Below are 21884 nucleotides of genomic sequence, written 5' to 3' on the forward strand. Positions count from 1 at the left end.
TCTGAGTGCCAAGCTGGTGGGCACTTACAACTCAGTGTCCCGGGAAGATAACTACCCAGACATGTGATCTGGCTGCCTCTCTCAGGAGCTTCACCCTCACAGAGCTCGCTGCAACCTTCCAAATACTCACTTTCTCTCAGCTCATTCTGAAAATGAAATCAATTCAAAAATAGTTTCCATATTTATACCACTTTTAAATTTTAGCAAAACAAGAAACCTAAGGGCAAGCTGGATGTCCCTCATCCAAAATGCATTTCCAGTTTCATATACATTTCAGATTTTGAAATCACTCATAGAATTTACTAGCTGAGAAACTGTAATACCAAAATCTAAAATACTTTAATTTTTCTTAATTCTTGAAAATTTCATACACTATATTTTGATCAAATTTACTCCTACCCACCCAACTTTATGTTCTCTCCCCCACCTCTCTCTCCCACCCCCAACAGAGCCCCATTTGTGTTGACTGACTACTCTTAGGTGTAGGACCTGCCCTGGAGTGTGGTCAATATATCAGAGGTCATAGCATTAAAGGAAACTGATTCTTGCTCCATCAGCATCCATAAAATGCCAGTAGCTCCTCAGTCAGGGGTGAGACATCATCCTCATCTCCCCGTCTCCATGCTGGGACTTTGTCACAATTGCTGTGAGTTTATATGTGCAACTGTCCTGTTGTACCCTGCAAATGCTGTTCCCTTGGAGTCATCTACCACCTCTGGCTCTTGGAATCTTTTTGTTCCCTCTTACTAGAAGATCCCTGAGCCCTGAGGGGAGGGGTGTGGTATAGACATCCCTTTTAAGGCTGCCCATTGTGAAGTCTCTTATTTTTTGCATATTGACCAGTTGTGAGTCTCTGTATTGGTTGTTATCTATGACAAAAAGAAGTTCATATGATGAGGACTGAGTGATCCACTAATTATGGGTATAGCAATACATCATTATGGGTCATTTTGGTATTATTTCCATTCACCAGAATAATAATGGTAGGTTTTCCCCTAGACCCATGGCCTCTCTAGTCTCAGGTTCTTGTCCTAATTGACAGTGCCAGGTATAAATTCCATCTCATGGATCAGTCCTTAAACATAACTAGGAAATGGTTGGTTACTCCCATAATATTTGTGCCACGGTTACTCCAGTGGGCATATCTTGCCAGGCAGTAATGGGCCCTTCATCACTGTAGCTCATGGAATTCATGGCTGGGTGAGATTGATGAAGACCTTTCTCCCCTAGTAACACAGCACCTTCCAGCACTATTAGAGTTAGCCAGTAGAGATGAAGCCTGATTTCTCCACGTTCTGTGACTTAAGTGTGTGGTGTCTTCAGCAGTAGGGTCTTACTGTCATATTCTAGAGGGTAACCGAGAATAATGGCAACAGCCAATGATGTGAGCCAATCATTAGAGTTTGGTGTGAATGATGATTGGACAGAGGAGAAACTGAGGCATGGGGAGTGACTCATTTCTGACTACCGTTCAGCCCCAGGAATGACTATGGGTGAACCATGGAAGCTAGAACGGGAACCCTCCCTTGCTAATGCTCACTGGGACTTTATCACACCATTCGATGATTTCATTTTCTCCCGCTCTGGTTCTCTGGCTTTATCACACATCAGAACCAGTGAGGAAGTGGTAAGTGTGTGTTCCTGGCCTGCCTCTTAGAAGCGGTGGCCTTGGAGTTTGGGTGAGATCCAGAGGATTTGTTTTACATGAATAAGGAAAAATGAAGACTGGCTGATGGGAGATCCGGAAGCCCTATATTCAAAAGCACCGACTGCACCAGCCACACAGTTAGCACTTAGGGTTGGATCCTCTCCGCACCCTTGCCCCACACTCCCATTGGTCCCAAGGTTCATACAGATGAGGAGGCATCTGGTACAGACTGACCCCTGCCCAAACTTCTTCACCAAAGGAAGACAGCCAGCTGCTCTTAACTTCAATTCAGGAAACTATGCTTGTGTGTAGATGGAGCTATGGTTGAAGCTCTGTGTTGCCTTCCATTCCTGTTTCCTTGGTGACGAGCAAAGCTCAAGCTTGCTAGCCATCACTTAGGAGGAAAATGCACGTGCCCTAGTGTTTTGTGTCTTTTATTTTCCTTGTGGAGCCAGGAAAATGGGCAGTTTGATAAGCTGTGATTCACAGCTGTGGTAAGCCTCTTATACCACCCTGTTGTGTGTGTGTGTGTGTGTGTGTGTGTGTGTGTGAGCATGCACGTGCACATGCGTGTGTGTGTGTAGCTCACATAATTTATCTTTTAATTGTACTTATTATGGTACAGGAGTATTATAGTGAGTATGTCCAACTAAGCAGTCTGGTTCAGTGGCTCCCTGGCTGCTGCCCACCCTCTGCCTGGCACCGTCACAGCGGGACTTTAGTGACTGTGGTTCACAGCTGAATCAGAAGCAGAATGCTAAGGTTTCTTTTGAGTAATTTTATTGAGCAGAATCATTCCAAAGAGAATTTTTGAATATGTGACGATTTCCTTAAAGATTTTTTTGTTCTGGGCTGTGTGCATATAAATTTCTCTATTACACGCATGAGAGACGCTGCTACTCACAGCATGAAGCCTGTCTTTCAGGCTTTAGGAGGGAGAAATAAGGAAGACCTGAGGACCCATTACAGGAGGATGATGGGAAACGAGGGGACTAACCTGGCCTCCCCCTTTTGCTTTTCCCACACCTCTCCTTTTGTCTCCCGCATAATAAACCATAGGGACAGAGCCCTGGGCAGAACAGCTGCCTTAGTGGCCCAGGCAAGCCTTCAGCCTAAAACCTGTTCCCTGCTGCCCCAGGTGGGTGCTGCCATGGTGAGAACAGATGGTTTTCTGTTCCCCTGACAACCAATTGCTAAGCTATAGGTGGTTCTATGATAGACTTTTACCTGTATAGAAACCTGTCCACTTTACTGGACCTTGAGTTTGCCTGCTTTTATACCTTCTGGGACACAGTGGCCTGATCCCCACAGGCTCCCTGGTCTTCAAGGTCCCCATAGACTCCCTGCTCCCCTGGTCCATGGCAGCTTCACTTTGTGTCTTTTCGACTTTGTGTTGCCTTCAGTGGATGGCCACTCTTGCCGGTAGCATCCCTCTTGGTGAGCTATGATGGCTGATGCCTTTTATGAGTAGCCTCCCTGGGAGATTTGTTCTGTTTAGACGTAGTTCTTGCGTACAGTCTTCCTGTTGGGTGGGCAGCTGGGAGTAGCAGCTGATGGGGGCCAGGAGGAGGGTATCCAGCACCAGTGAAGTGTTGAAGAGGTCCAAGGAAACTAGGCTGATGTGCTCATGGGTGGCAGTGAGGCTGTATCTGCCTCCCTGACCAGAGGTGTCAGAGGAAGATGAGGAACAGAAGGCCAAGTGGATGGCACAGCTTGTCCCTCCCAGTGACCGTGAAAACAACGGTATAATAAGGGCCAGCAGCAGAGGATGCAAGCAGCATTCATCAGACACTTCAGCTGCCTAAGACAAGGATCCCATGTTTCTAAGAACTTGGGAAAATGCGTGAGTGTCAACCATGTTCTGGACCCCAACCCCAAACTCAACCAATCCTAAAGCATGGGAGGGACAGAAAAAAGGTTCACCAACCATGATGGAATTCAACTGTGAACGAACTAGAAAAGGACAAAAGGAAAACCTCTAGACACTTGGAGGGTGAAAAGTACCCCCTAGAGACCCTGCCACTAAACATCTCCCCCAGATACCCTGCCACTAAACAGCACCCCTTAAATAACACATCATGCAAAAGTGACAGAGAAAAGTCTAGAGAGAATTTGTGTGTATGTGCATATAAGCTTTTATACACACACATAAATATATTTATATATATGAGAATTAACACATGGAAAATATAGACATATGTATATGTAGTTGGCTGAAAAGGAAAACACAACATATCACTAGTCAGTACAGCAGGAAGGTCTATGATAACATCAAATGCTCATCTATTCGGGGGACAGAGAAATTCCAAAATCTAAGTTTCAATCTCAAGAATGGAGAGATTTGTTTTGATTATTTTTGTTGTTGTTGTTTCTTGTTTTGTTGTGGAGAAAGAGACAAAAAGATCATGAAGTTATGTGTGGGGGAAGGCGAAAAGGGTCAGGAGGAGTTGGAGAAAGGAAAAAATGATCAAAATATAGTGTATGGAAAAAAACTTTAAACAAAAAATATAGAATAAAAATCCATCTGAACTAGGCAACTGGCAGCTAGGGAGATGGCTGAGCAGTTCAGAGCACTTGCTTCTCTTCCAGAGGACCTGAATTCTGTTCCCAACACTCACATGAGGTGGCTCACAACCATTTGTAGCTCCAGGTCCAGAGCATCCAATGCTTTGTCCTCTGTGAGCTCCTGCACTCACATGCAGAGACACATGCTTCTATACATAATTAAAAATTATCAAAATAAATCTTTTTTTAAAGAAATAGTCCTTTGAACACATGGATAAAAATGAAAAACTTCTAGTAAGTTTGACCATAAAAAGATATAAATAACAATATCAGGAACAAGACAGAAAACATCTCTGTGGCCCTGCCAGCATTCAGAAGATCAAAAGGGAACATAAATACTCCCCCATGATCTGATGGTTAGGCTGAAATGGACCAGTTTCTCAGAAAGCTCAGCTACCTCAGCTCACCCCAGTGAAGCAGATCGTCCCAGCAGGCCAGTCAAGGAAAGGAATTTGAAAATTCAAAATTCCCAAAAAAGAAATCTCCTTCTTACAGATGGCTTAACTGGAGAATTCTACCAAATGTTTAAAAGAAAATTAGTACCATCTCCACACAGTCTGATCCAGAAAATATAAGACAGAGTGCTTTCTGATTTCTTTTACAAAGCTAGCATTGCTCTGATCCCAAAACCAGACAAAAGCTAGAATATACGAGGAAACCGTCCCTCAAAAATAGAATTGAATAGATAGTCAAAAACTATAGCAAACCGAACTGAGCAATTTGTAGTATATGTATTTACCATGGTCAGTTAATGTTTTCCAGAAATGTAAATATCTTCAATATTTGAAAATCATTCAAGATAATCCAGACTATTAATAAAAGAGAAAAATCATGTCGGTGTACCAATAAATGCAGAAAAGGCATTTGACAAAATGCAACATACAACAGCAAACATTCTAAAAAGACAACTGTGTTACCCCAAGAAGGAGCACCCACACATATTAGCATATGTAATCCCAAAAAAGACAGCATTGGAGGAGATGGCTGCCCCCAAGAAAGAGCACCCACAGCAGCTCATTGCTAATGCTGTGCATAACCGTGGAAATGGAGTGCTTTACTCCTGAGATCAAGAGGCCAGCAAAGATGCTGCCCGTCACCACCGTGCAGGATAGTGTTTACTGGAGGTTCTAGTGAATCTAATGAGGTTGAAAGGGAAATAAAAGCCTGATAGATTGGAAGAAAAAAAACCACACCCATCTCTATGTATACACGACATAAATGTCAGTGGACAGAAATCACAAGGAATCCACTAAAGAAAGAAAACCACACAGAAATAAGTTCATCCAGGACATGTGACATACCAATAATAAAGAGGAGGCAGCTACAAAGTTGAGTGGGAGTGTGGGGAGGAACATGGGAAGAGTTGGAGGGGGAGAGGGCGGGCGGGGAATGAGGCAAATGCAGTGCTCGAGCGTGAAATTCTCAAACAATTAAACATTTTAAAAGATGTAAGAAAAACGTTAAAGTTTGTTGTATTTTCACGTCAGTAATGGACACTGAAATTAAATGTAACATTCGTAATCACTCAAAAAACAATAAAAAACACTGGTGTAAGAAAGACTCATCTAACATATACAGAAAGAGAGCACTGAAAAGTGCGGAATGTTTCTGGAAGAAGTCAGAGTCCAAACAGGAGAAGCGTACTGTGTTCATGGATAGAAGACAGGGCAATGAGTTGTCAACTTAGGAATGTAGCCCACCTCCCAGATGAATGTTGTGTATTTCCTACCACAGTCACTGTGTGTGTGTGGGGGGGGGGCATGCCTGTAATAATGCCAATGCTAAGGAGGCAGAAGCAAGAGGAACATGAATTAGTGAGACCCGTATCAAAACAGATATTTTTGTAGATTTAGATAGTCCAGCTTACTGTAAAATGTATAAGGAAAGGTTCAGGCACCAAAGTGGCTACAATGATGTTTATAAACAGTGAAGTGGGAAGAATCAACTGACCGCACTTCACATGACATTTCAAAGCTTTGTATTCAAGACAGTGGCAGAGGGCAGAGGGCCCCACCAAGCAGAGAACCCAAGAAAAGACATACAAATGACTGAGCTGTTGGAGGGAGTATGTTGCACAAATCCTAAATGGTCTTATGATAAAAACCCAGAGCCAGATATTGGCGTAAATGCTGAAAGATCAGAGTGACAAAGGAACAAGCCACAGCCACTTCTCACCTCGCCAACTCCGCGAATCTTTTGACTGAAAGCCTCTGAGTCCTCAGCTGAAAGGGCCTAGTTCCTGCCTCCTCACACCTTATATGCTTTTCTCTGCCCAGCCATATCACTTCCTGTCTCAACCTTCCTAGTGCTGGGATTAATTGCGTGTGTTCTTCCCAAATACTGGGGTTAAAGGTATGTGCCACCACTGCCTGGCTCTGTTTCTGTCCTTGACTGGGTCAATCTCATGTAGCCCAATGTGGTCTTGAAGTCACAGAGATCCAGACAGATCTCTGCCTCCTGAGTGATAGGATTGAAGGTGTGTGCCACCACTGCCTGGCCTCTGTGTCTAATGTAGTGGCTGTCTCTGTCCTCTGATCTTCAGACAAACTTTATTAGAGTACAACAAAATATCACCACTGGGGTAAATCAAAAGAAATTCTGAACACACAAGTCCCCATGCTGATGTAAATACTCTGTGGTTTCATTGCATTGATCAATTTCCCAGTTTTGATGATATTACAGGACCCTGCCAAGGAAGGAAAGCAGTTAGGCACACATAGACCTTACCTGTATTATCCCTTGCATAAATGAGACTCAAGGTATCCTAAATTTAAAGTTGTAATATTTAAAAGACGGACACCTTGTATTTACTTTTATTTTTGACAAATTCATCTTGAACATGGGCCAGTGGTCACATTCATCCCTATTACCCTTTTTAATCCCCCTCTCCAGCCAGCCCCCTTCTTACCAACTGATCCCTGCCATACCCTCATGTCTCTCTTTCCCTCCCTCCCTCCCTCCCTCCCTCCCTCCCTCCCTCCCTCCCTCCCTTCCTTTTTCTTTCCCTCCCTCCCTCCCTTCCTTCCTTTTTCTTTCCCTCCCTCCCTCCCTCCCTCCCTCCCTCCCTGTCTTTTTCATTATCTTTAAACTTCAGGCCCTGCTCAGGCAGTCTCACTGTATGCTCATGACTGAAACAACCATGTCATATTAGATTTGCTATGTCAGGAGCAAACTCATTCGATGGAATTCATCGTCTCCATTAAGAAACCAAAGTTGGAGTCTGGTTGTGTTTTAGCTTTAAAGAATGTGTTTTAACAAATGTCCTGTGTGTCTGCATATATGCTCACATTATATACATATGCATGTATTGTGTATGTCCTTTGGAAAACACATAGAAGCCATCCCCAAATAATAGGTTGCTGTGCAGCCTCAGGTATGGATGACTGTGTCTAACATCATTTCTCACTAAAATCCATTCCATGGATGCCTTATAAAATGCTTGAGTTCAGATTTGAGATTAGAAAAATCATTTGAATACAAGTTTGGAGAATCCATGCCTGCCAGTCATAAGAAACACGGAAGCCACTTTTACTACTGAATTGCCTATAGCAGTGTCCAGTGTTCAGACCAAACTGCTAACTCAAATCTTGTCATTACTGAATTCATTCATTTCTTAGGAGTTCGGTCAGAAGTTTTACAGTTGGAGAACTCTATAGAATGTAAGTTGTCCCCCCTAAAAGAGGACTTAAAGACTTCATAAATTTATTCTGTACAGCATAAGTAGGTACTACACGGTGATGCAGTGTTTTATGCAAAAGCACTTGCTGTAAGATGAATTCTGCTAGCCCCACACTCTACACTTCCTGTACATACCAAGCCATCATTGAATGCTGGTGTGTGAGTACCTGTGTGCGTGTGCACGTGTGTGTGCAAGTGTGTGTACATGTGTGTGTGTGCCTGTGTTTGTGTGTGTATACATATGTGTGTGTGTGTGTGTATCTGTGTGTGTGCTCATTTGGAATCATTAGATTCTCATGTAGAAAACAGACTGGTCTTATAGACTAGAACCATAAAATAAAAAGACCTATACTCCAGAGTCTCAGGTGTTCTATGTAAATGACATGTCCATTTAACTGTGGAGTTGGTATAAACCCAGATGAGAATGTAGAAGGCAGAAATGAATTTTTGGTCTTTTTATCATTTTAGTTATAATAAGTAGTAGTCCTTTTTACCAGTATGAATTACTAAGTATAAAAAGTGGGAACTGAAGAGACAAATGCAGGGACTTTAGCCACTGTCCAATGACAGGAACAATCCCGGGAGGGGGGACATCCTGGTCATACCAAGCTCTCCACCTTGACAGTGTGCAGAACATGGAATGAATAGCTATTTGGAAAGGAAACAGGAGCCCGGAGATGTTTTCAAGTAAGAGAGTCTTAGCTCTTCCCTGAAAGCAAGAAATACTGTCAGCTACCGAAAACAAGTGAAATTGGAAATGGTGCTGGGAACCTGAAGACCAGGAAAAGTGTTTCTGACAGTTCCAGGGTGTACTGTGATGTGATGTCATCAAGAGGTGAATCGGGAAACTCTTAGCAAACAGGGCTGATCTGAAACCTCAGCATGAGATGGTGGGCGCAGAAGACCCCCTCCTGACAGCAAGACAAGGGCTGCCCTGTCCCTGCTGTTACAGGCAGGAATGTGGAGGCATTCCAGTGCCAGTCAGCTGCTACTGTGGTCAGCCTGAGGTTCAGGACCTGAAACAAGCTGAGAGAAGCAGCAATCTCAGAGCTCTAGAGGAGTTGAGGGATGGGATGCGGGCAAGTTCCGAGAGAAGATGCCATAGGCTGTTAGGGATGAGGGCTGTGGTTTAAATACCTGGTGTCGGAGTACTGTTAAGTGTCTGCACCAGGAACATGTGAAGCCAGGAAGAGGGATGTTGGGAGAGGGGAGTGTGGACACAATCTTCACAAAAATATCGTGGGTATCTGGAAAGGCGCTTGGGGAATCTGGGAAGGGAGCCCAAAGCAGCACCTATTTCTCAGACACTGGAGGTTATGCCAGGAGAAGGTGAACTCAACTGCCATTCATTATCTAAAAATGGGTTGAAGAAGTGACAGCCAAGTCCGATGGGCTGGTCAGATGCTGAGTCAGCACCGGAGACTTTCTGTCTAACTTTTGGACAATCTGCAGAGAAGTTCCCATGCATTCTGTCACAGACTTGGCAGCACAGGACAGTGCCTACCACCATTCTGAAGATTTAAATGGGAACTTGGGGACATTAAAGGGGCTCATCAGAGACCCAGATGTTTGCAAAAAATGAGGTGGCTGTCTTGTGTGATGTCACTGGACTGACCTCCCTAACCCAGGAAGAACAGAGAAGCTAGGATTCTAACCCAGACCGGTTTACCTCCACACTATGGAGTTATGGGTTATGTGATCCTTTATCATGTGTGTGTGGGGGGATATATATCCAATTTCTGATGAGGGTCTCCTCTGGTCATGACCAGCCCTGTGGAGAAAGGCTTCCCTGGAGTAGACGAAGCTGCTGAGAGTTAGCAATGGCTGTCCAATGAAAAGTCCTAAAATTCCCAGCTCACACTGTAGTGCGGCTCACCTGTTCTGGCCATAGGCAACCAGGCAACCAGCTTTGCCCTGGCATGTAACATGAACTTTAAAACCTGAAGGTCCTCCTTACAGGGACCTTTAACGACCCAAGTAAACCAAGTGGTTTATTTAAAGGATTTTTCAGTCACCTTTTATCCTTAAGCAATTTTGCTGTTTGTCTCATTGCAGGTAATGTATGAGATCGGTGGGGCGGTTGAGAGAAACAGAGACTGCCTTTCACAGAACCTCCTGTTTGTGATGAAAAGTAAGTTGATTTTCTCCCCATACTTACTTCTTGATCTTGGGATGATTTCTTGTAAAATGGGCTACCGCCTCACGGGCAGTGGGAACATCATTTACTCTCCAGTGTTCGGGATAACGAGGATGTTGCCACACTGTACATTGATTGCAACCTAATTTGGAGTTCAGTAGAAACCCCAATTTGACTCGGCTTTTAGCAGACAGGCAAGTAAAACACCTTTCCTGTCTCAGTGCTTGAATATGAAAGAGCATGTCTGTGGAGACTAATAAAGATAAACATGGCTTCCAAACTTATTTAGACCGCAGCAGGGTGAATTCCATTACTAAAGATGACTCCAGGTCACAACTAGAGTGGTGTTTTATTTTTATGTACTTTCAGTTATGAGGTATTAATGCCCACTAAGTAGAAAACTGATCAATGTGTACATGTATAAATACACACACACACACACACACACACACACACACATATATGCATACATATATAGGCTCCTATTTGGGGTTATTAATATTTTATATACATATGTCAACTATAATTCCATACAATATGTAGCACTATATTCTAACATGTACACCATAATCATACATGTGTGATTCTGTCTGTTCTAGTAATCACTTTCTTAGCAGAGTCCTGGTGATTCATGTTTTTCTGGTAGCCTATTAAAGGAAGAGTTAAGTCCCCTGCTGAGGCAAAGCCATCTGTCTTTCCTGGAAGGACAATTCAGGCTTCGTGGAGTGGGCAGATGCTCTGAACTGGAGGTCAGACATCTGCGTCACTGCTGACTCAGGGTGTCTCTGCCCACGTCACAGCCTCATGGTCATGATGCACTGTTTACACAGGGGCTCTCTCGGTGCTGGTGGCCTCTCAGTCACCCAGCTATTGTGAATTCTCTCAGCTGAGACACTGCAGGGAACAGGAGTGGGGGTGAAAGCACGAAGGGGAGACTTGATACGCTCATTCTCTCTTACCTGCTGGGAAGTGCGGGCCTCCTACTGCGGTTATTTCAACTTCACTGTTAACACACTTCCCTTTTGGTCCCTATGTGAAGGTCCCACACACAGAGCGTGTCTTACACATCATCCCGAAGCTTTGTTTCTTTCAGGTATTTCATGAGTTATGTACATAGTTAGAATGAGGTGATGACTGGGGGTGTTTTAATCTTGCTTGTCTTGTAGAGTGCCTATATTTTAAACTTATTCTGTTGTTTACACTCATCAACAAGTTAATTTGATTCCAAGAAAGCATGGGTGACCATTGCTTAGTTCTCGGCAGGAGGACTGAATTTACAATATGCTCTGGCCTATTTGTGATTCATATGTGAGGTGGTGGGTGCTCTGTGTGGAGAGCACAGAAGGTGTGTCAGGCTCTGGGAACCATAAGGTCCAGCTGCAGTTAGCCAGCTCTGCTGGTACACCAGGACAGTAGCCATAGACCGTGCAAAGATACGAAGCATGGTGTAGGTAGCAGTGTGTGTACAGGCACAGGTGGTGGCTACACTTGGCCTACAAACTGTAGTTACTCACATATTTCATCATGCCGGCAAAAGAATCCTCGCTGTGATAATGTTATATGAATCTGCAGAATGTCAGGATGCCATGATAAGCAATTATGAGGACATAGAGCTGATAAACAATGACTTCCAGTACAATCTTCTTTGCAGTAGGAAACCCATTTGAGGAAGTTAGAGGTTTAACTTTGGGGAAGATGGAGGGGTCTGCTTTTGAGGAAGATAGTGGTCTACCTTTGAGTAAGGTAAGGGGGTTCTACCCATCCGAGCCTAAGAGTACACATGAGTAAAACCAGCTCTTTGCAGAGATTCAGTCACCCAGCTCTAAGAGGCACGAGGCAAGCAGGACGCCTGCACATCTGCTTTCTGCTGGAGCTTGCTCAGCCACGGCCAGGGCGATGACAGGATGTTCCAGGAGGCCTTCAGCTGTGACAGAAAGATACCAGTTCCTGCTCTTATTCATGCAATCTGATCATGTGACTTAGAGATAAGACAGAAAGGGGGCAAAAAATATATGTTGTGGCCCATGTTAGTGTGTAGTGTTTTAATTTATTTAAGGCACTTTACTCCTATTAGAAGAATAACATTTTTTATTATTTATATATGGGTCCTGTCACACACACATACACACACACACACACACACACACACACACACACACACTTTAAATACATATGAAAATTGTTCAGTTATTTAATTGTTCAATTTATATATCTTTAAATGGGTGGTACTTTATGCCTCTTGTTTACCTTATTATCTTGGAGTAGTTTAAAAAAAAAAACTTTTAAAGGTTTTAAAAAATTAGAGTTCCCAAATGCTCTTTCCAGAGCTGCAGATTTTGTTTCTGTCTTCTTCTCTCCTTCTGTCTCTTCCTGTGTTTTCTGAAACACTTTCCTCTCCATGTCTAAAGACCCTCAGTGCTCTTCCTGGACATCAGGAAATCATCTTCCATGGACTGAGTGAATTGTCACATGTTTGCTCATCGATGCCACATGCACAGTGGACAGAACCCGTACACACCTCTGTCACTCTGCCACAAGTGTCTTTTCTGCCGCTTTCTCCCAACCAGGGGTCATTTCTTTTTCATCATTTTTACTCACAGGTGATGCCCCAACTTCGCAGTACCCCTCTTAGCACTATTTAAAAACTGAAAGACTGCTGGTTTTGAGCAAGAGTTCAGAGTCGATTGGCGTTTCCCTGCATCAGAAGCTGGAACCCCACAGAAATGCAGGATGCTTCATGCACTGAGTTCCAGGAGGTGATGGTCTGGCTTATCACTGGTGGTGTTCACCTTCTCCAAAGGGATAAGGCATCTTTGGTTTCTCCTGATTACTTTTCCTTTGTTGCTGGTTAGTCATCTTTGAGCAAGCACTGTGAGAACATGGAAACATTCTGTCCCGTCTGAATTCTACCTGGTGATTTTGCCTGGAGTAATCATTCTTGCCTAAGCCAAGGTTTTCCTCTCAGAGCCGTGAGGCCAGGATTTTCCATCAGCAGAGGCATTCTGCTCTAACGGGCCTCTCTCCCTTGTGTTAATTAGCCCTTCATTAATAGGATAGGGCCTGACCATCAGATCCTGCTCCTGCCAACACCTACCTCTTTTTGACAGGTTCACTGACTTTCAGCACTTGCTGACAACTGGCCTTCCCAAGCCTCTCCAGTGACCACCGTCCTGTCCTCATTGCCAATGCTGAACCAGCAATTAGTTCTGCTGAAGGATTGGCAATGAGAAATGCCAAGGTCAGGGGCTGGGCGAGCTCTTATTACTGGGGTAGTATTTTGGTTAGGCATGCTCAGAACTCAGAAAGTCTCATAGATACATGTAGGTGATGTGTGCATGTGTGGATATGAACAAATTCATCCTGAAACCTGTCATTTTAACCCCAAGTCCCAGCATTCCCTCGACTATTTCTCTCAGTCTCAGCTCTCTTCTCTGATAGTGCTGGCTTCCTGCTTGCTCACTACTGTAGTGAGTTTTTCCTGAAGATATTACAGTCATGCACACATACACTACGTGGTTGGCTGTTTTGTGTGTGGAAAAGGTAGAAACAAACCTGCTTAGCTGTTGAATATTGTGAAGTGTCTGACGGGCTGAACATGATCCTAAGGAGTTACGTAAATTATCCCAAATTTTAATTTTGCAGTAGTCTTCAAGATATGGGTACTGTCATTTTTGTTGTATTTTTAACAAGCCAGTTGAGCTCAGAAGGTATCTGCATATGCACACCAGTAGCAAAAGGCTCCCTCCAGATTCATAGCCAACACAGGCATTATTGTTTCTATGTTATGCAAAAGGTCCATAATCCAAAACCCACCTGCTGGAGGTCTGGCCCTGCCATGAGTAGCTGGGCAAGCTCTCATGACCCCAGACCGTTAGATCTGAGGAGTCTGGTGTCAGCACGGACGGCTTCACCTCTGCAGCTGAACTCAGAGGGGCTTTTTTGCTGTTTTAACCTAGTGACAGATGCAACCCAATGAGACAGAGTCACTACGAGTGTGTAAATACTTCTCTCAACAGGGTTGGCATGGTGACGTGTCTTCTAGAGGGGGTAGTTATTTTCTTGCAGTGGGGAGTTGCTGCCAAAAACTCATGTTTCTATGACTGTGTCAAGTACACAAAAGCCTGTCAGGTCTGAGCTAGTAAGATTCAGTGCTGACAACCCAGACAAGAGGAAGTGTACTCCTCAGAGAGCCACGAGCCAAGCGCTCAGGTTGGAAAGCTGTGATCAAGACTCAAGCCAAGAGCAGTGGGAGCCACCATCTGTCAGGAGAAATGAATGCTGGTGGAAATAACATGGAACCCAGGAAAAAGTAGTCCCCACTGTCCACTCTATCAACGACTTCGTCAGCACAGAATGGGGGAGGGGTGCATCATGGAGAGCAAGCCTCACATTCGGCAGTGATTTTAATGCCACTTACAATGTTCGTCTATTTATCTCCTAGCGAGTGAAAATGTTGTGATCAGTCATTTGTTCCAGTCAAAACTGTCACAAACGGGATCGCTTTTATCTTCCTACCCATCATTTAAACTCAGAGGACACAAATCCACCATACTCAGTAAGAGAACTGCCTCTTCAATGATTGGAACAAACAAGAATTACCTAGAACTTAGCAAGGTAGGAGTTACATTGTTCTTACTTTTGCTGTATTTAAGTTTCCTTAGTGCAAACTCTTCTCTCCTAAAAGCACCATCTTAATATATTAGAAAGATACCCACATTCTAACAGAAGGAATTAAAGAGAAAGATGCTGGCCTGGCTGCCTTTCTGTTGCTGTGACAAACACTATGGCCAAAAACAGTTTAGGGGAGAAAACGCTTATTTCATCTCACTTCCAAGTCTCAGTCCATCCCTGAGGGACATCAGGGCGGGAACTCAAGGCAGGCATCTGAAGCAGAGACCGCAGAGGAATGGGGCTTGCTGACTCACTCTCTTGCTAGCTCACTGGTTTGTGCTTAGCTAGGTTTCTCATACAGCACACTTCCGAGCCACTGGTCCAAGAAATGATACTACTCATAGTGGGATGGACTCTCCTCCACTGAATAAGACAATCCCTCATAGACCAACAGATAAAGACAGTTAGTTACTCAATTGAGACTTTATTTTCTCAGATGCCTTTAGGCTGTGTCAAGTTAACAGTTAATGCTAACTAAGATAGGTAGCTTCCAAGGTTATAACTGGGTAAGGAGACACAGAAAGGTTCAGAATAGTGACAATTCAGTTTGAGCACAGCTTTATAGTGATATCACTGGTTGTCCGTGAGATATCCTGCTTATGTTTCACCTTTATAATCATCTTTTGGGATGAATGTAAAGGAACTTCAGGGCAATTGGATTTGAAGAAATAAACTTAATATCTTATCCTATGGATCTTATTGTTTCCAAAGTTTGGGGTCTGTAAATGATAAATTGTCACTTATCTTTTCCCAGGAGCAGAATGTTTCCACTATGTATTTGTAGACTTTGAGCTTGCTTTTGTAGTACACTAATTGTTAATGTGTTTCTTTCACATATGTTAGATTTATGACTAAAGGTTCCGTGTCTAAAAGGGAACCAAAATCTCCTCGTAGTTCTTTCCAGTGCTGTGGTAATGGATATTCACTGCTTTGTTTCTTGAGAACACAAAAGCAGACTGCTTTCCAGTTCCCTTCTTCTGTCTCCCAAAATATACAAGAGGATATGAGAACAATTGATTTTGAAAATGCAGTTACTGAGGCAGGTTGAAACATACCTTCCAAGGAAAACATAGTTCGAAATGCCACCCTTTTTGAAAATGACAGATTTGTGTGTGTGAAGTTGTGTATAAGTGTGTATGTATGTGTACATGTGCATATACCTCCACATGTATATTGTATGGATATATGTATACACATATGGATTTTGTGTGTATGTATGTGGGTATTTGTATTCATATGTATGTGCATTGTGTTTCTGTATATGTCTATGTACGTGCACATGTTTGTGTGTCTATATGTATATATAAATATGTATATGTATATATGTGCATGTATGGGTATGCTTTTGTGTAAATGTGTACATGTATGCTCATTGTGTTTGTGCATGTACCTGTGTGAATGTATATGTGTGTACCTGCCTGTGTATATGTGTATTTGTATGTGTGCATGTGTGTGCTTATGGGTATGTGTGTGCCTATGTGTATGTGTCTATATGTACATGCACAGCCTATCTGTGTGTGTGTGAATGCTTGTGTGTGCCTGTGTGTATGTATATATGTGATTATATCTGTATGTTCGTGTATGTGTCCATGCCTGTGGGTGTACATGACTGTGTGTGTGTGCCTGAGTGTGTATGTATGTGCTTCTCTGTGTGTACCTGTATGTGTGCCTATGTGTGTGTATGTGACTATGTGTATGTGTATGCCTGTTTGTGTACCTGTGTGTGTGCATTGTGTGTGCCTGTGTGTGCATGTGCCTTTAGTTAGTAGGATCAATGACCTCTAGGCAAGTTGCAGAATCAGACTTGGCAGGAATCCCATGTCACAGCCTAGGGAAAGTCATCTCAACATTAGAAAGACAAGGTTCCCCATGGGAAAAGCTTGATTCCAAGGGTCTCTGTACCTCTGACCTTTCATTTTTCATGCAGATTGCACATCAACAGTAAGAAATCACATGCCTCTAAACTGCAGTTTTTAACCTCAATGATTAAGTGCTTGAGACCTGGGTGCCACTCGGCTCTTCCCTGAAAGACTAGAGAAGAGACATAATTCACAGTAGTGAGCTATCCAGAAAGAGGAACCTTGTGCCCACCTCCGGGGTGGGGATGCATTGTAATGATTCCTTAAACTCTCTGCTCCCCACTGCCCTTGCTTTTCTCTTCAACCCATCCCGGTCCTTGTGCATCTACCCCCTGGGCCAGAAACATGGAATTTTACCCAGGCCTTGACTGGACATGACTCTGGCATTGAGTTTGTAGAAATGGGATGATGCTGGCCAAGTGTTTCATTTTGCATTCACTTGTCAGCTGCAATGAATCAGCACCCTGCACAGTTCATCCTAATGGGAGGAAATAAGCTGCTGTCCTCAGTGTACCAAACCGATGATGGTATTTCATCAGCTGCTGGCCTCATAGACTACCAAGCAGACAATTGTGTCTCATCAGAATTTCTCTTCCATAGTGTTAAGAGAAATTATCTTAGAGTGGTGGATATGTTAGTCTACACCCTTGTCCTTTGAAATGTAATGTGGCGTCTTTAAAACCCCAGTGAAATTTAATTAATTACCTCCTGCCCTTTATTTCTTCACTCAATGGCACTCTTTTCACTGTCTTTTAAATTTTTTCCATTATCACTTAATTTTTGCTACATATGGTGTTTTTCTTTTAAAAGCTGGTTTTATTATTTATTGAAGAACACAGCTTTCTGTCAGTTTCCAAGGATAAGCACCTTACTAACCCATTCCTTTTAGCAGATAAAGCGGGGGGGGGGGGGGGACCAAGAATGCATCAAACCCATACAGCTGTGTAATGCTAATTGTCTTAAAGTTTAGAGAGCAGAGTAGCAAGTATAAGAACAAAATTGTAACAAAATAACATCTTTTTTTTTTTGCCCCAACCTAAGCTACATTTCACAACTAATGTGAAGAGCTAGTAAATAGCCAAGACATTGTAGGGAACCTCTTGTATTGATCTAACCTGTCTTTGCTATGAAATTAAGATGAGAGCGGGAAGTGGTGATGTAAGGAAGAGCCCTGAGCATCCTGAGCATGAAAGGTTAGCAGCAGTGACTGTCACCTTACTCACAGCTGCCCATTTCCCAGACTTGTGACAACATCATCAAAGTCCTTGGGTCCTGACTTTATGACCTCTGGCTTATGTGTTTGTCTACAAGTGCATTAACATGAGTATAAAGCTTAATTTCTCTTTTTTTCCTTCTAAACCAGAAGCTAATACGATAAATCTGTCCTCCTTGTCACCCCCCACACACAGTTATTAAAAAAGAAAGGATCTTCAACTTTCCTTCAAAGACTGGAACGCGGAAACCCGGTTACCACAGCATCACAACTCACGGTTAGTGGCATTCAGGTTCAAAATCTCTGTGTTTGTCCCAACTGCAATGTGTCAATGTTACAGTTTTCCATTTCTAATGTCTTTAGTACCTTCAGAAGAAAAGCCACACTTATACTCACACATATGCACACACACATGCACACACACACACACACACGCACACACACACACTACACGTACTGAACCAATGCGCAATACACAAATACGTCATGGATTGCATCCAGAGACCCTGTGTAGACTCCTTTGTCTCTCTGTGAAATGAGCTGTGCTCTTCTCTGTCCATAGAAATCTCTGGCTGACATCACCGGGAAGCTGCAGAGGGGCAGTCCACACTTCATCCACTGCATCAAGCCCAATACCTCACAGCTGCCTGGCGTGTTTGATCACTTCTACGTGTCTGCTCAGCTGCAGTACCTTGGTGTCCTAGGGCTGGTGAAACTGTTCCGCTATGGGTACCCGGTGCGCCCTTCCTTCGAGGACTTCCTGTCCAGGTCAGTCTGGAACTGTTGTTCTGCCCTCCGTGGAGATGCCACACTGATGCCATTTCAGCAAAGTCCTTCCTGTTTCTTTTTGGAGCGTAACTTTCAGTGGTTCTACTGTCATGTGAAAACAAGATAATCTGGGAGGCAGGGAAGAGTGGCAGAGCTAATGTAAAAAGTGACCAAATGTACTGAGGGCAGGGCTTTGGAAACCATTTTGTCCCCCCAAGTGTGGCTATCCATAGACACGGAGGTTTATAAAATGGTGACATACAGTATTTGTATCACATTCCTATGATGGGTATAAATGTGGTTATTCTTCTTCCTTTATCTTGTATGAAGAAAACACAGTTTAGATGATGGTTACCAAATAGCACAGGGGGGACATTGACTCCTTGTTTGTGTAGATGGAGGTTTACTGGAATGTAGCAGGAGCATTTATTTGTATGTGGTTTGTGGTCATTTTTTCATTATAATGGTCACAGAGATAGTAACACAGTTCAAATATGAGTAAGATGTTTTTACTGTTTGGCCCTATAGAGAAGTTTGTTGACCCCAATATTAGCTAATTTCAACCCCGAAGCACGATGTGCCTAACCAGCACACTGACGAGGGGAATGTTGGGAAACAGAGCCTTTTCTATGCGGGGATGAGCCCACCGGCACACACCTTTACCACAGCAGTTTGCCAGGAGGACTCACAACTTCTCCAAAGCTGCACCGGGCTCCAGGTCTGTGTATCTGCTCATAAGTATTGTATGATGTTTGTGTATGCCTGTTGAGGGAGGCATATGTCTGTGCACATGTTCCTGTGTGTGTGTAAGCCACAGATTGACATCAAGCATCTTCCTCCCATCACTTTCCAATCTTACTCTTTGAGACAGGGTCTCCCATTGAACATGGAACACACCAATTTGGGAAGACCTGGATAGCAAGCTCCCAGGGATACCTCTGTTCCTGCCTCCCCAGGGTCAGGACTGTAGGCACTTCCTAGTTTGTCTGGCTTTTTCTCGTGGATGCTGGTGACCTGAACTCAGCTCCTCATGCTTGAGAGGTATGGTGCTTGAATGAGAGATGTCCCCAGAGGCTCCTGTATTTCAACAGTTGGCCCCAGTTGGTGGTACTGTTTATGGGGGTTATGGAACCTTTAGGAGCTGCAGCCTTGCAGGAGGCATTATGTCACTAGGGGTGGGCTTTGAGGATTTATAACCTCACCCCACTCCCAGTTCACTCTCTCTTCCTTCTGTGAAGTTGAGATGTTGTCTCTCAGCTCCCTTCTTCTACTGCCATGGCTTCCCCATCATGACAGACATCTAACCCCCTGGACCCATAAGCCAAAATAAACTCTTGCCTAAGTTATTTTTATGGTGTTTTATTGTGGCAACAGAAGAATAACTAATATAAGAGGCAAGGGCTGAATCAGCTGACCATCTTCCCCAGCCCATCCATCTATAATGTTTTTTATTTAACCATAAACCTTAGTCTGATTTTAAGAAAATCAATAATCTAAATGAATCTACTTTAAAGAAAGTAGTTGATGAATATTAATTTAGCTTGCCAATATATGCTAATGGGCACTCACTTGGTCTGGAGCTTTAGTCGAGTGCTTTGCTAGGACTCTATCTTGGCTTGAAGTTGCTCACAGACCACTAGGCAGATACATGCATGCTCTCAGCTAAGCAGTAGACGGGGCTTTGTGACTGAACATGTGCCATATGTCACAGAAGCATAGGAGGGAGGCCACGCATAGCTGGCTTTCAGATGAAGTAAGTATTAATCGTGGTAAAAATAATAGTAACGCTTATAACTGTTTTATAGACTTATAATTTATAGGGAATAATTGCAAAGTTGGGAATTAGGAGCAAACTGAGCTTGGATATGAGCATGAACCTTATGAGGCTTAGATGGGAGTGGGGGGGCACATTACTGGTTATTGTTCATTAGGATAACTTTTCACCCATCTTTCCTATTTCCTAAGTAGAAATCAAATCAGTCTTCAGAGATATATAGCTTTAATATGAGACTATAATTTTTCATGCATTATCATTGGCTTGTTAGAGGTCAGCCCTCCTGTACTGTTAGGTACAAGTGGTCTTTGGGTGAGTAAGTCATAAACCTGCCCATAGGTAAGGTTTTTAAAAAGTGAAAGATTTATGCTCTCTGAAGAAACAAACCAGAGGATCCACATGTGAGTTTAAAACTAAGAGATCCCCAAATGGACCCTAAACCTTCAGAATGGGGGCCAAGATAGGGTGGGACCAAGAGTGCTTTGGGAGGGATCCCCGATTCAGTACCAAAGGCTGAATGGTAGTTCTGGGATATGGATGAGGGATGCCATCATCCAGCATCCTGTGCTCTTTCAAGGCCATGGGTCTAGATAGATTAGAGTTTGGTCAGTGGGACCACTTTATTTCTAGCTCAAAAGACTCTTCCATACCATGCGTATCTGAATCCCTAGCGCAATACATCTGAGCTCAGGTTCTCCTATTCTGTGGCTTGAGGTGAATGCTATGAATGAGTGTCTCTAACAGTTGGCCAGAAATATTAAAGCTGGTGAAGGGTAGGCAGTGCTTTGAAAACCCTGACATAATCTCTTCGGGAAATTGTTTTGTTTCGATGTCTCTCTTGAAATGCCAATTCCTTTATGAAAAAAAATCCTAATGTAGAAAATATAAAATTTCCAGCTGACCCAAACTCCACCAAATCCAAACATTTATTTGCCAAGCTTCTTAAAGAGCCTTCCCCCAAGTTTGAGATAGTCTGAGGCACAAGAGGCAGGATCCGTCCACCAACAGAAAGAGCACATTTCTGGCCTTTGCTTGTTTGTTTGGTGAGGCTGTCTTAGTGGTATCAGTCAAGTCTGTATTAAGGGATACCTCCCTCAGAGACTCTCCAGGTAGCTTTATTTTTCTTCCTAATGCTTATCACAACAAGCAGACATCTGAGTTGGTGTGTCCCTACAGAATACGGTGGGTGGGGGTCATGACTCTGTGTGTGTGGTGTGTGACATTATACATCATGATGATTAGGAATTTATTTTATTTTGCTTTCTGTATTTGTGTATCTCTCCATCAGAGCCTACCTTAATGAAAATAGACTATGCAATTAACCTTTTGAAATAAGGAACAGGTTTTAAGTCTATACGTCTCCTAAGATAATGGCTTCTCAGCAGGGACCATCTCTTATTGACAAGCTTTGTTGACACTAAGTAAATATCTTCAGAATCCAGACATATAACTTGATGGTGTTTGCCTAGCATGTGTGAGGCTCCAGGTTAAATTTCTCTCTCTCTCTCTCTCTCTCTCTCTCTCTCTCTCTCTCTCTCTCTCTCTCTCACACACACACACACACACACACA

At 43.3% G+C, this 21884-nt stretch overlaps 1 protein-coding gene across 1 annotated transcript in view; it reads left to right on the top strand.

Annotated features, from left to right (window-relative positions):
• Myo16 (myosin XVI) overlaps nt 1-21884 on the top strand; it is a 363210-nt gene that overhangs the window by 221595 nt on the left and 119731 nt on the right. The window contains exons 23-26 of the mRNA XM_059244646.1: nt 9947-10022; nt 14470-14642; nt 17968-18048; nt 18334-18539. Coding sequence (XP_059100629.1) covers nt 9947-10022; nt 14470-14642; nt 17968-18048; nt 18334-18539 — 536 coding nt within the window. The remainder of the gene's footprint in view (nt 1-9946; nt 10023-14469; nt 14643-17967; nt 18049-18333; nt 18540-21884) is intronic.

The sequence above is a fragment of the Peromyscus eremicus genome, chromosome 17 (genome assembly GCF_949786415.1).
Source record: "Peromyscus eremicus chromosome 17, PerEre_H2_v1, whole genome shotgun sequence".
In the NCBI taxonomy this organism is placed as follows: Eukaryota; Metazoa; Chordata; class Mammalia; order Rodentia; family Cricetidae; genus Peromyscus; species Peromyscus eremicus.